The sequence below is a fragment of the Cryptomeria japonica genome, chromosome 5 (genome assembly GCF_030272615.1).
Source record: "Cryptomeria japonica chromosome 5, Sugi_1.0, whole genome shotgun sequence".
NCBI classification, from domain to species: domain Eukaryota; kingdom Viridiplantae; phylum Streptophyta; class Pinopsida; order Cupressales; family Cupressaceae; genus Cryptomeria; species Cryptomeria japonica.
Window position 1 is genome coordinate 852,579,453 of NC_081409.1, and position 13,117 is coordinate 852,592,569.

Consider the following 13,117-nt stretch of genomic DNA (forward strand, 5'->3'; position numbering starts at 1 on the left):
TGTAGCTTGTCGCATTGTTTCAAAGAAGATAAGATGAACTGACAATTTTAGGTGTCTATAGAATTCATCTTTCATCTTAGAACTACTACCCATATACAAAAGATCATTAACATACAAACTTATGATGAGGATATCAGTACCTTCTTGTTTGTAGTATAGGGTAGGATCACTCTTACTTCTCTGGAAGCCATTCTCCTGAAAGTATCCATCAATCCTGGCATACCACGCTCTTGGTGCTTGCTTGAGGCCATACAAAGCCTTCTTCAACCTGTACACTTGATGCTCTTTTCCTTCCACTTCAAAACCTTATGGCTTCTCCACATATACTTCCTCTTCTGAATGGATAGATTCATGTCCAAACTGGAGCTGCATAGAGTTGCATGCTAGAGCAGCAACAATTATCAACATACTCCCCCTTGATGCTGAGAGGGCTCACAATCTTATCTCGTAGTGCTATAAACTGAGCTTTCACAACCGCTTTGGTGAATATATCTGCTAGCTGATCCTGGGTGTTGATGTGCTTCAATTCAACATCCTTCTTCTGCACCAAATCTCAAATGAAGTGATATTTCAAATCAAAATGCTTTGTTCTACTGTGATGAACCGGATTCTTTGCTAACTTGATGGCACTCACATTGTCACAATAAATTGCTGTAGGCTGAATTTTTTTTTCTCCAATTTCTTCCCAAACTTTTCTGAGCCAAAGAGCTTGTGTTTCTGCTGAGGTAATTGCAACATACTTTGCTTTTGTAGATGAGAGGGCAACAATACTTTGCTTTTTTGAGCTCCAAGTAATCAAACCAAAACCAAAAGAAAAACAATTTTTAGATGTAGATTTACGGTCATCCATACTACCTCCCCAATCTGAATCACTAAAGCCTACAAGATTGAACTTTTCAGAAAAGTAGTAATGAATACCAAAACTTAAATTCCCTTTTACATACTTCAAAATCCCCTTGGCTGCCTTCATATGTATTTCAGATGGATTTGTCATATACCTTGAAACTAGTGAAACTGAATAGGTAATATCAGGTCTCGTGTAGATTAGAAACATCAAGCTCCCCAAAATACTTCTATAAATTGTCTCATCAACTAAATCAGCACCATCATCATTGATACTGCTCTAGCATGCAGCTCCATGCAGCAACAGTTTGGACATGAATCTATCCATTCATCACCAAGCTGGAGCTACATGGAGCTGCAAGCTAGAGCAGCATCAATTGTCAACAAAATGTCCGCGTTTTCATTGCGGGCGTGGGTATTGTGGTTGACAGCTTCATGTTGATCTTGATTAGTTCATGCACGGGCAGGGCAGGCTTGGTGGCGGCTCACTGCTATCTTATGCAGGCCAGGCCTCTCTATATATACAGCTACCCACGCAAAGCATGCAACATCACTACCTACAGGAGCTCACCAATCATTATTTAATTTGCTGATTGACTAAGGCATCTCAAGGCGAATACAGGATTCGTTCATTTTAACTCTGCAATGGAACAGAGACAAAGATTCTTTATGGCTGCCTCCATGGTACCGTTGATCATTCTGAATCTTCAGGCCACCTTGTCTACTTCCTCCCCCTCATATAATGTGGTAGACAATTGCTGGAGAAGAGATCCAAATTGGGCACAAAACAGAATGAAACTTGCAGATTGTGGTGTGGGCTTCGGAAGTGCAGCCAAGGGAGGCAAAGGAGGAGAGTTGTATACAGTCACCAGCCCGGATGACGATGCTGTGAATCCCCTGCCCGAGAGTCTCAGATATGGAGTTACTCGCGATGGTCCTCTATGGATAGTTTTCGCCAGCGATATGAAGATAAAGCTTGAGATGCCCCTGTTCGTCGCCAGCCACAAGACTGTCGACGCAAGGGGCTCAAATGTTCACATCAGCAATGGGCCTTGCATACGCCTCCTCAATGTCAGCAACATCATCATCCACGGATTAAACATCCACGACTGCAAGCCAAGTGTAGCTGGTGACGTTCTCGTCTCACAATCCATGAGCCATGAGATGATGGATACACAAGATGGAGATGCAATTTCAGTTGTTTCTTCACGAGACATTTGGATCGATCATAACTACCTCTCCAGTTGCGCAGACGGACTTGTAGATGTCACGCTTGCTTCCACCGCAATTACGATTTCTAACAACGGCTTCACTCACCATGATAAGGTAAGACTAGACTAAATTATGCACCGTAGACTGAAACTGATTTCATGAATAGGGATGATTGACTAATCTTGCCTGTGCAATAAAACACGTCACAGGTCATGCTTCTGGGACATAGCGACGATTATACAACTGATAAAAACATGAGAGTGACTGTTGCGTTCAACCACTTTGGACCTGGCTTATTGGAGCGCATGCCAAGGTAATTCAACTTCTCGTGTCAAACTCGCTAACTCCGATCTGGATTTGCAACATTCTGCAACCACCACACTAAAACTGCTAACTGATATGATATGGATTGTTTTTCTGGGCAGGTGCCGACATGGGTATGCGCATGTGGCCAACAATAACTATGAGGCGTGGGGTATATACGCCATTAGAGGGAGTGCCAAGCCTATGATTAGAAGCGAAGGCAATCGCTTTGTGGCCCCCAACGAGGAGTACAAGAAGCAGGTGACATGGCGTGAGACCCCCCAAGGAAAGAGTTGGCTGTGGAAGTCTGTGAGGGACACATTTTTGAACGGGGCATACTTCGTCCCATCTGGCAGAGGAAAAGCACTTCCCCTCTACCAGACAGGCCAGCAGTTTAAAGTTGCTGATGGAAGATCAATACCCATTTTGACCCAGAGTGCAGGAGTCCTAGCCTGCGCCACCTCCCGGGCCTGCATCTAATTTACTTGTTAAATCTTTGCTTAGATCCCTATTCTCGTACAGATTCTTTCATTCAATTCACTACATTCTTTCTTGCTCCGAGGATTCAATTCCTTGAGATTGTAAATCTATGTAAACTTACATGAGAGAATATATACATTCTTTTATTATTTGAGATAAATCAAAGTAGTTATATTTTTAGTAGACAAAAGTTCTATGATTTGATCGAGAAGAATATATTAATTAAATTTAGTAAAACTTGATTCAATGCATTAAAGTAACAAGTTATCATTATAGAAATAAATTGAAGGAGAAAAGAAGAAATCTACTATATTATAAGTTGTGTTCTACTTCAGCTCTGTTATAAACACTTTATTAGCAACCATATCATAATTTCAATTTTAGAAAGAGAATGTTCAATTAGTTTTTACTTTAAAAAAAATATAAAATACAACTAAAATCTATAATTTATTAATTTATAATATTTCTAAATTCAGAAATAGATGTCACTTTATGGTGATTTAAACTAAAAAATTACATGGGTGTTGATAATTTTATTTATAGAATCGGAACACAACCCTAGTTGTGACATATATACAAGGAGGTTATCGACATGGACAAATCTTACTCAGTGGTATGCGAGGTATGATTGTGTACTAATACAGTCAAATTATCGTTGTATGCGAGTTGATATTTTGTGGGTTCGTTGGATAATTAGAATGTTGGTATGCAATGCATATGCCAATACCTGCTACCTCACATGAAGGATTAGTAGGTTGAATAATTTTAGAGAAAATGGAGTGAGCGGTTTTGGTTTGAAGCATCATATTTATTTTTGAAGAGGTTTGTTGTAGATGAGACACAATCGAAGACCTTCCTTTATATCGAATCCTTGATCCTAGAAATTGTCTACACAGAGGATTGAGAACCTTAGTAGCAGTGGAGAATGAAGTGGCGACTAATGAATGAGAATCGCAAGGTTTCAAATCATGGCATATTAATTGAGGTGGCATTCTTATTTGGCCTACTCAAAATGTGTTCACATGTACATAAATTATATTCATGGTTGTGTTGGAAGTGGATGATGTGTCCCATTCTTATAGGAAATGGTTTTTTGAAATTTGTTCTCACATCTTCTGTATGTTTATCTATTTTGGCATAACCTTGAATACAATTATATTAAAGAATTACAACGTGGAATGCGTTGGACAAGTTGTGCATGTAAATGGTTTCTTTATTGGCAGGCTGGAACTAGATCTTCTTAGGAGGTCTAACTATTTATATTGACAAATGCAGTGCCACATGAGTATGAATAGAAACTTTTGTTGGTCCATGTTGTATACTTATTAGGTATGTATGAATTATGCAGCAAGTGGGACTCCCTTTGCATTAGGTGAAGTTAGAGGTTTTGATGGTTATTTTGTGTCAACAATGTAAGAGAGGCAGGGGGCAGGATGTTAGCATAAACCTTACTCAATGCACCATTACATAATAGTTGCACACATAGATGTGTCTATGCAATCTTATTTGATATAAAGAGAAGAGTAGTTTAAGGTCAAAAGTGATATTGCTAAGAATTATAGGAAGATCTCAAAGAAGAAACTTAAGATTTTAATATAGCAACAAGAATAAGGAAGTGCCATGTAAATCAAGAAAAGAAAAGAAATGTACAAGAAAGTATGAAAGAAACCTGAGAGAAATCAGTTCCTAATGAAGTACATCATAATGAACTTGTTGTTCAAAATCAATTGATTTTCTTGGATAAGGATGCCAAAGTTGTTAAGAAATGACAAGTGGAGCTCCATCAATTATTGAAGAGACAAGGACACCAATGCATAGAACCACTTAAACTTTTTTGAAGATGAAAAATATCCCATGGAATGAATAAAAAAGTGTTGCAAACATAGGAATTAACCTCCTGAAATGACACTTTATAATTTGAGTGCACGTATTTGTAATAACCCTTCCTTGATTTTTTGAATGTATTACTTTAGTTATACATAAATAATATCATCGTTAACATACATTTGATTGAACTTCGAAACTAACAAGACCCAAATTCTACTCCAATGTTAAGCACAAATATAATAACCAATATTTTAGACTCTTATTTCTCCATTGAATATTTCTCTTAGAATACATATGTCAAAAAGGAAAATTCTCTTGTTGATGAAGCTATTTGTAATTTTTTCTAAAACAAATTGTAGATAAAATTGTGAAATAAGTGACCTTGATTCAGGAGCTATATGCCTCCTAATAAACCTATATTTTGTAGACAGATTTAGAATTAATTTTGCATGTAAAAAATAATAATCTACTTACATAATTTCTTAGGGATTTGAGAAAGTGTTGGAAACCCTCAATCAAAAAGTAGATGATACAAAATTATGGATAAAAATATTGTTTAATTTATCATACATGAAGCATATCAAAGCTAGAATTAGGGAGATGCACAATATTGTGTCTGAAAAGTTGATCCCAATATACCAAAATTCATAAACACATTCAAACTATGAAATTTAATTAATATCATCATGGTGTGCAAATGAAGGCATTTTTATCAATTTTGAAATGTTTTATTGTCAAAATGGATTCCTAAAGGGAACTTCGTATAAAATATGTTTGAATACCTAGTGTTACTTCCTTCAAGGATCTCTTTGATGTCATTTCACTATTTCAAATATATATTTACACGAATTGTTTTTCTAAATTATGTTCAAAGTCTTAATTGGAGTCACAATTACATGATATTTTGTAGTATTTTGGCTTGAAAAGAAAACTCCCAAAAATTATAAGTTGTAATACACTTTAATTGTTTATGATATTTTTCTCCACATATTCTTGGATATAGGGTTTTAAACAAAATGAGGGGCTCTTTTTGACATACGTAATAAAATAGGCAATGTTTAAAAAGAGAAAAGCACACTCCATATCAATTTCATTGTTTGAATGCTTTTAAGAAAATCTTTCGATATATATATACAAAAATCTCATTCATTATAGAATAAAATATCTCAACATTATAGTTTATGTGAATTAAAAATAATAATAATAATTACAATATGCAATAAAAGATTAGAAAAAATATGCACATGCACCAGATATCCATGTTACTGATCTATTTTTCAAAAATTATGTTTTTATCTTATTTATAGTAAAATATATGTTTTGTGAAGTAAATGTAGTGCGAAAAAATATTTGGCATAAAATGATGTCAACCAATTTTTTTCAAATAGCAACAACTCACAAGAGTTACATGTCTAACATAATGATAAAATAAAGTTCTTGAACGTATTCCTTGTGCACTATTTATCAAACAAAACAAGCTATCTATGTCATTGAGGATAAGTGAAGATGATACATTGTTGTACATTTGCTTATAAGGTCATTGATTCCCATACAAAACCAACCAACTCATTCATGGGAATAACTCCCTAGAAGCTTACATCTACTCTTATTTACTAACATTATTTGTTTATTAAACTATAAAATCCTATCTAATTAATGTAACACTCCAACATCCCCCCACCCCCTTATTAAAATGATTTTAACAAGAGTAGAACTTTGCAAGGCTTGAACACAATCCTTCTAGAGAATTTGATGAAGCGCCCTCACTAATCATCCTCGCTCACCTTGGAAACACTAAATTGACTGCATCAATGGATCTCCTCACTATTGAAATTACAACCATCTACACAACATGAAAGAAAAATAAAGTGTTCCCAGCCTCCATTCACAATGAGACACCTTTCCTTTGAAATTCCACATCTACTTTGAGTGTGTCTAATGCATCCTCTAATGTATAAATCACAAAGAAAATGTGAAGGCACCAAGGGTAGCCACAAAAAATCTAGCCCCCCTTCCTCCTTTAAGGGATATACATCGAGCCAAGCCCCTTCTTTTCTTTAGGGACACAAATATGAAAGGCTACTTCCCATGCAATGAATCATCCTTGAATTAGAAGCTAACTCGGGATGATAAAAGACCTCTTGCCTCCATTGCCTCCAAACTCCTATATCATCTTTATACTCTATCAATTTCATGTTGCATGTGATCCTTTGAGAACCCTCAAAATCCTCATGTCTTTGAAACATCATTTGTATTCGCTAACAAATTACCATCAATAATTTGCAACTTTAAACACCCATTCAATCTGAATATATGTAAGATAATATGCCACTGGAAAATTTTAATCATACAACAGGGTTTTATTCTCTCAAAACTATAATGTGTGGTAGTCATCATCAATGAGAAATCCCACAATGAATATGTACAACCTACCTATATTGGTCCAATGTGCAAATTTCCACATGCTACTCATACTCCATTGACTTCGTGGTAATCCACTTAATTTCAGAGATAACAATAATATATAACAAATATTGATTATAAAATCCAACCCGAATACTTATTAATCTATTTCTCCACACATCTTCATCCCCGATATTTTACAAATGGATACCATTAGAAAAGAACATATAACTTACTTCATATATCATTGGAAATGAAATCGAACTATAGTGTTGTAAGACTTTCCTAAATTCTCATTATTCAAACTTCACAGACCTTGCAGTTTTAGACACAACTTGGTCACTAAAACTAAATTTTGCAACTTCAAATACACATCAACATATCTTAATTTTCTTAATGCAATCTCAATGCATAAGTGCAAGAACCAACAAAGATTTGATACCATGTTGAAAATGGTAGATCAATATAGATAAAATACAATCAAACCATTCCTACAAATAGATTTTAAATTAAAATATGAAATTTTGATTTAAATAACTGGATAGATGACACATAATAATTCAAATAATATTGTGTAGTTAACTTGTTTTAAATTTTATGAACAATAATAAATTTGTAGATACAATCTGTAACCATCAGAATGGAGTGGAAAAATATCATATATTACATTTTGAATGGACAAAGGGAATTATCATAATCACAATATACTATTGGTTCATATTTCTCTATTGTTTTAGGTAATTTATCCAAGGGGTTGAGTAAAATAATAAGTTTAATCATTTTAACTAATTATCATCATGATAATTGAATCATATGATTTAAATGGTTTAGTATTTTGAATTTACTTATAGCATGTCATAGGGTAGATATTATCTCATTTGAAGTTTACTCACACTATTTATATGAGCTTATCTTATGTTAAAGTGATACAAATATCTCATATATCTAACAAGTCTATTTGGATTTTATATGACTTGATTTTTAAATCTATAGTTATAAAAATTCTAAAACCTAAATTTACGATTGAAATATTTTACACAACACAAATGCTCTTATCGAAGTTTATTTTCTATGATAACCATTCATCTTCTTGACAAGGTCTATCATATTCCAAATTACATAATATAATATTAAATATATTGCATAGGGTAGAGAGAACTAAAAGTGTGAATGCATCTAGGTTTTTGTATACTGAATTATTTGTTAATGTATTGATTAGGCCAAGGCTTTCTTATTTTGACACATGGGAATTAATACTTTATATATCTCATGCATATTTTTTGGTAAGAATTATTATAACTATACAAGCTCTAACATTTATCGAAGGGGGTTTACAACTATGTATTCCTTTATACTTGATTAAACTACTACTATCCTAGTAGATACTAATCTCTATAGAAAAGTCAATATATCCTATGATTTAAATGAATGGCTCAGCATCATGCATCTTAAATCTAGTGAAGAATATATACACATAAAACTATGTGAAGGCCAGTACCTTATAGGCACCAAGTAATCACCATCATGTTCACCTATCTTAACGAATTGTGTTAACCAATTACTAAGGAGGGTAGTTAAATTAAACCTATCTATGTGCATAATTGTGTTGATTATCACCTTCCAAATATAGTTTGCAATGTAAAGGTTGTAACTTTATTTATACAAATAATATGGCCGTGTACTAAAACATTTTATCTTTCTATCTAAATTCAAACCATTGTACATAGTTTTTAAAATGCCTATGACCAATCCTTACAAAAAGTATTTTTATTTGATTTACCATCTCCTGCATATGATTATATATATGAAAAATACAACTCATGTATGTAGAGGGGAACATTGTAAGGATATTGACAATGCTACGTAGACAATTTGGTTGAAAACAATCATTTGACTCTTGCAATATCTATATTTTATGTTCTATATAAAAAGAAAATAAAATATAAAACATAAATTTCAATGTAATAAGAAGATTACGATAATTTTTAAATATGGACTATGATTTCTTGTGCAAAAAATAAGTTTTAGATCATTGCAAAAACTTTTGCTGGATGCATATATTTGTTACAAATAAGAAATATTCATTTGTAATAAATCATAATTGTAAAACATATGTTTATATACACTTTCAAGCTATGATTATTAAAAGGGAAAGTCATTGCAAAAGGATATAACTCTCTAGAGTGCTATTTATTTTAGAATTATTAATTTTCATTACCCTATATACAAAAGATACAATAGTGTTCACAATGTAATTAGGGTTCTTCAAATAGCTATATCAACTCTCTTTGACTATTTTTATTATAAACCCTCGTGAATAGCAAGATTATATTTTGTTGCATTTTGTCCAACTACATTTGTTTCTTATTCAAGTACATATAGTGATAACTTTTCCACATCAAATTTTATACATCGTCAATGTCCAAATTAAATGTAGAATGGTGTTGCATTGTGGGATAGCGAGGTGTTGCATGGTGTACTAGTTCGGCCACATGTATTCATTATATTCACGTGAATCATGTGTAAAAAGTGGTTGATATGTGTTGTTCTTATAAAGACTTATGAATTGACTAATGCTCACGCACCTACCCTGAATTTATCAATTTTAACTTACCATTAAGACAATATTATTAAAAGAAAATGAGATGGACCATGGTGGATAGGTGATCCATGTAAATGATTTTATTGATAAGGATACCAAAAATCAAAGGTTTGAATGTATCAAAACATGACATGGGTATGAAGTTAGAACCAATATTATTAAAAAAGGCACCCATTCCATTACAGAAATCAGATAACAACATTGAATGAAAATAAACAATATTCATAGGCTGTCACCGACCCAATTACTGCAATAGAATCTATTAAATCTTGTAAAATAAGGCTCTGCCTTCTTCCCTAATATTTTCTACAGGTTTGAAAAGATTTTTGACGAATAAGAAAAATAAATATCTAAATTATATTTAGCCCCACTTATTAGCATTAGTTGCGACACCCACCATTGGGAACGAGAAGGTTATCTATGTTTTAATGCAATAATGTTCAAATGTTGCAGCAATAACAAATTACTAACAGCACTGAGGAGGTCAATTAAGCTTAAAACCATGTAATGTTCAAGTGCTGCAACCAACTTAAAATAAAATCACAATTTCAAAGTCCTTTTACCAGCATCTATGGCTGGAAATGCTATGGTAGACATGTATGCAGAATGTGAAAGTACCAAAATGCACGTTATTTATTTGACAGATTGCCCGTTGCTATAAGATAAGCAGAAAATTCAATTTACAAGGGATATTTGCATCCAAATCAAATGTTGAGGTACTTTGACTACCTTCAAGCAAGAGCAAAACATAGGTGTAAGGCTGATTTCCACCTCTTTTATCAGTGATAAGGAGCTTCTAAAAAGGAGAAGTGAAATCTTTTTACCCAAGGCTGTCAAGAGGAAAAATATTTGAGAGGACTTCCGAACAAGGCTACGGGTGCTAAATCTATCACATCGACCTGGCTTGGCTAGGGTGTTTCTAAATACACTAGCTCTTGATACAGTGAACAAGGCTTATGGCAGAACTTTAATGCATGTTTCCTTTTGATTTTACTGGCCTACAGCTCAACTGGGTCACGACAAATTAATAAAATCAATCACTGACCAGATCTGATATAAATCAAGAAGAAACGTATTTCACTATGAAAGCTAGGGATATGATGTGCACAGAAGTTTCAAGGTTCAAGATCGTGCCCAATTCCAATTGTTGATTCAAATATTTCTTACAACTTAGGCGAATAATCTTGACCGAGAATCCTTCTTATAACCAGAAATCACAAAATAAGATTCAGTTAATGTCAGCAGAAATGTCCTATGATTTGGTAAGAATAATTTCTTTCTTAATAACTATATTATATAAATTTGAACGATTAAAATTGATGTAAGACAGGAAATAAACTAAACGTGATGATTCGCTATAGATTGTGGATTCTATGGAGAGATCAGGATATCTCAAGCTGGGTGGACCCAAAACAAATCACACAGAGACTGTTGTCTCAATTCTCAAATAGCCGGAAACACACCCATGGGAATTAAATCAATAACACGCAAGGAGACATGCAAACATTATTGTTTTCTATTCAATTGGCTGGAAATTACATTAAACAAAATACAAACTAAAACATTTTACTACAGATTTCTAATCCCACGGGCACTGATCAGGAGTTGATTTGTTTTACACAAAATGGAGATCTGAACTCTCTAACTAACTGAAGAATGTTCTGATTCTCTCCTTTTGTCTACATGTTGTCCATTTAAAATTCCCCCCAAAATTCCAATTTCAAACTCACAACTACCTTCATTTAATTCTCTCCAGTCTTCTCTTGTTCACGTCAGGAGCAGATCAAATGGGGATCCCAAAATCTGAGCCAATCTTTCTCCAGGCTGTATTGCATCAACTCTCCTGATAGGTAGGTGAGGAGATATATCCGTTGGGGGTTGTCTGGTGGACATGATAATAAATAATTCCATCACTCCCCCTTTGTCCCGAGCCAACAAACTCAATCAAAATTCAAATCAACTACGCCCAGATTTCTCCTTAGGCACCCGAAGCTGTCTTTTCCCAATGGCTTGGTGAATATGTCTGCTAGCTGTTGCTCAGACCTACAAAACTCCAATTTTATTTCACCATTATCAACCGAATTTCTAATTAAGTGATACTTGATTTCAATGTGCTTTCTTTTTCCATGAAACAAGGGCTTTTTGCTCAATGCAATTGATGAAACATTGTCATAGAAAATCGTTGTTCCATCCTCTTGTTCTTCCTTCAAATCTACCAAGATTCTTCTCAGCCAAATAACTTAACATGTTGTATTTTCTGCTACATACTCGGCCTTAGCTATTGATAGGGCAATAATGGGTTGCTTCTTAGAAGCCCATGAAATCACACCTGAACCCAAATGAAACACATACTTGGATGTGCTCTTCCTATCATTTACACTTCCTTCCCAATCACTATCTATGTAACCAATCAGCCTAAAATCACTTACATCATTATACAAAACGCCATATCCCTTGGTGCCATTCACATACCTTAGATTCTCTTACCCGTTTTCTAATGAGTGTCCTTTGGATTCTCCATAAATCTAGAAATCAGACTCACTGCATGCATTATATTAGGTCTAGTTGTTGTCAAATACATCAAGATTCCAACCAAACTCTTATACCTAGTTGGATCAACGTTGTTGTTGTAATATTCCTTGCTCAACTTAAGACCTATGGCTGTTGGTGTTGGTGCAAGCTTGCTACCATACATTCTAAATCTCTTCAAGATCTCATTAGCATACCGTTCTTGAGAGATAAAAATACCATCATGCATTTGTTTTACTTCTACGCCTAGAAAATACCTCAAGAGACCTAAATTTGTCATTTCAAACTCTCTTTTCATGGCCTCTTTAAAATCAGCAATGATGAAATCATCAACATGTTGGCCATTTGGAGGAATTGATTGTGTGTTGCATTGATGTTTTGTCATTGATGTCAACACTAGCTATTTTCGATGCTTTACCGACACTCTTTCGGTCCCGGTAGGTTGTGTGGTTTCTGGTTGGATTGGATCCGCCATGATCCGGTATGCTCTGGAATGTTTTAGTTATGGAATTGGCTTACTCGTATTCATATTAAGTTAGTCAGTTTTGATCTGGTGATCGAATGCTATCCTGTTTGATTGGAAGCTTGGTTTGTGGTTCTAGTGAGGGTTTCACCGACAAAGCTTTGATGAAGATCTTTGATAATATGCATAAGTGGTGTTGGTGCAGCTTCTGGTAGAGTTTCATGATGTTGATGGTGATCATGTTCAAGACTTGCCGAATTGGGATCATTGCTTTAGCATATGGACCTATATTGGGTCTTGGTTGATCTAGGTTATGGACCAGCTTAATGTAACCTATGGATTGGACCTCTCGATCTGTTTCTGGGATGTCTTATGAGTTGGATATTATTTTTTTGGTCTAAGGCCAACATGATTTATAATTATGTAATTGGTTTATTGTCTGGTGGCTGACCTGA

General features: G+C 34.4%; 1 protein-coding gene across 1 annotated transcript; it reads left to right on the forward strand.

Annotated features, from left to right (window-relative positions):
- Window positions 1-1,488: 1,488 nt before the first annotated feature.
- LOC131069445 (pectate lyase 1-like) lies at window positions 1,489-2,838 on the forward strand. The gene is made up of 3 exons (XM_058004865.2): window positions 1,489-2,169; window positions 2,265-2,368; window positions 2,481-2,838. Exons 1-3 carry the CDS (start codon window positions 1,489-1,491, stop codon window positions 2,836-2,838), a joined length of 1,143 nt encoding a protein of 380 aa, XP_057860848.2.
- Window positions 2,839-13,117: the final 10,279 nt, after the last annotated feature.

What these genes read in the sequence shown, in the direction of transcription:
- LOC131069445 (XM_058004865.2), top strand. Translation starts at nt 1,489, where the DNA reads ATGGAACAGAGACAAAGATTCTTTATGGCTGCCTCCATGGTACCGTTG. An exon ending in GCTTCACTCACCATGATAAG is followed by an intron (nt 2,170 to 2,264) that starts GTAAGACTAGAC and finishes AACACGTCACAG; the next exon opens with GTCATGCTTCTGGGACATAG. An exon ending in TTATTGGAGCGCATGCCAAG is followed by an intron (nt 2,369 to 2,480) that starts GTAATTCAACTT and finishes TTTTCTGGGCAG; the next exon opens with GTGCCGACATGGGTATGCGC.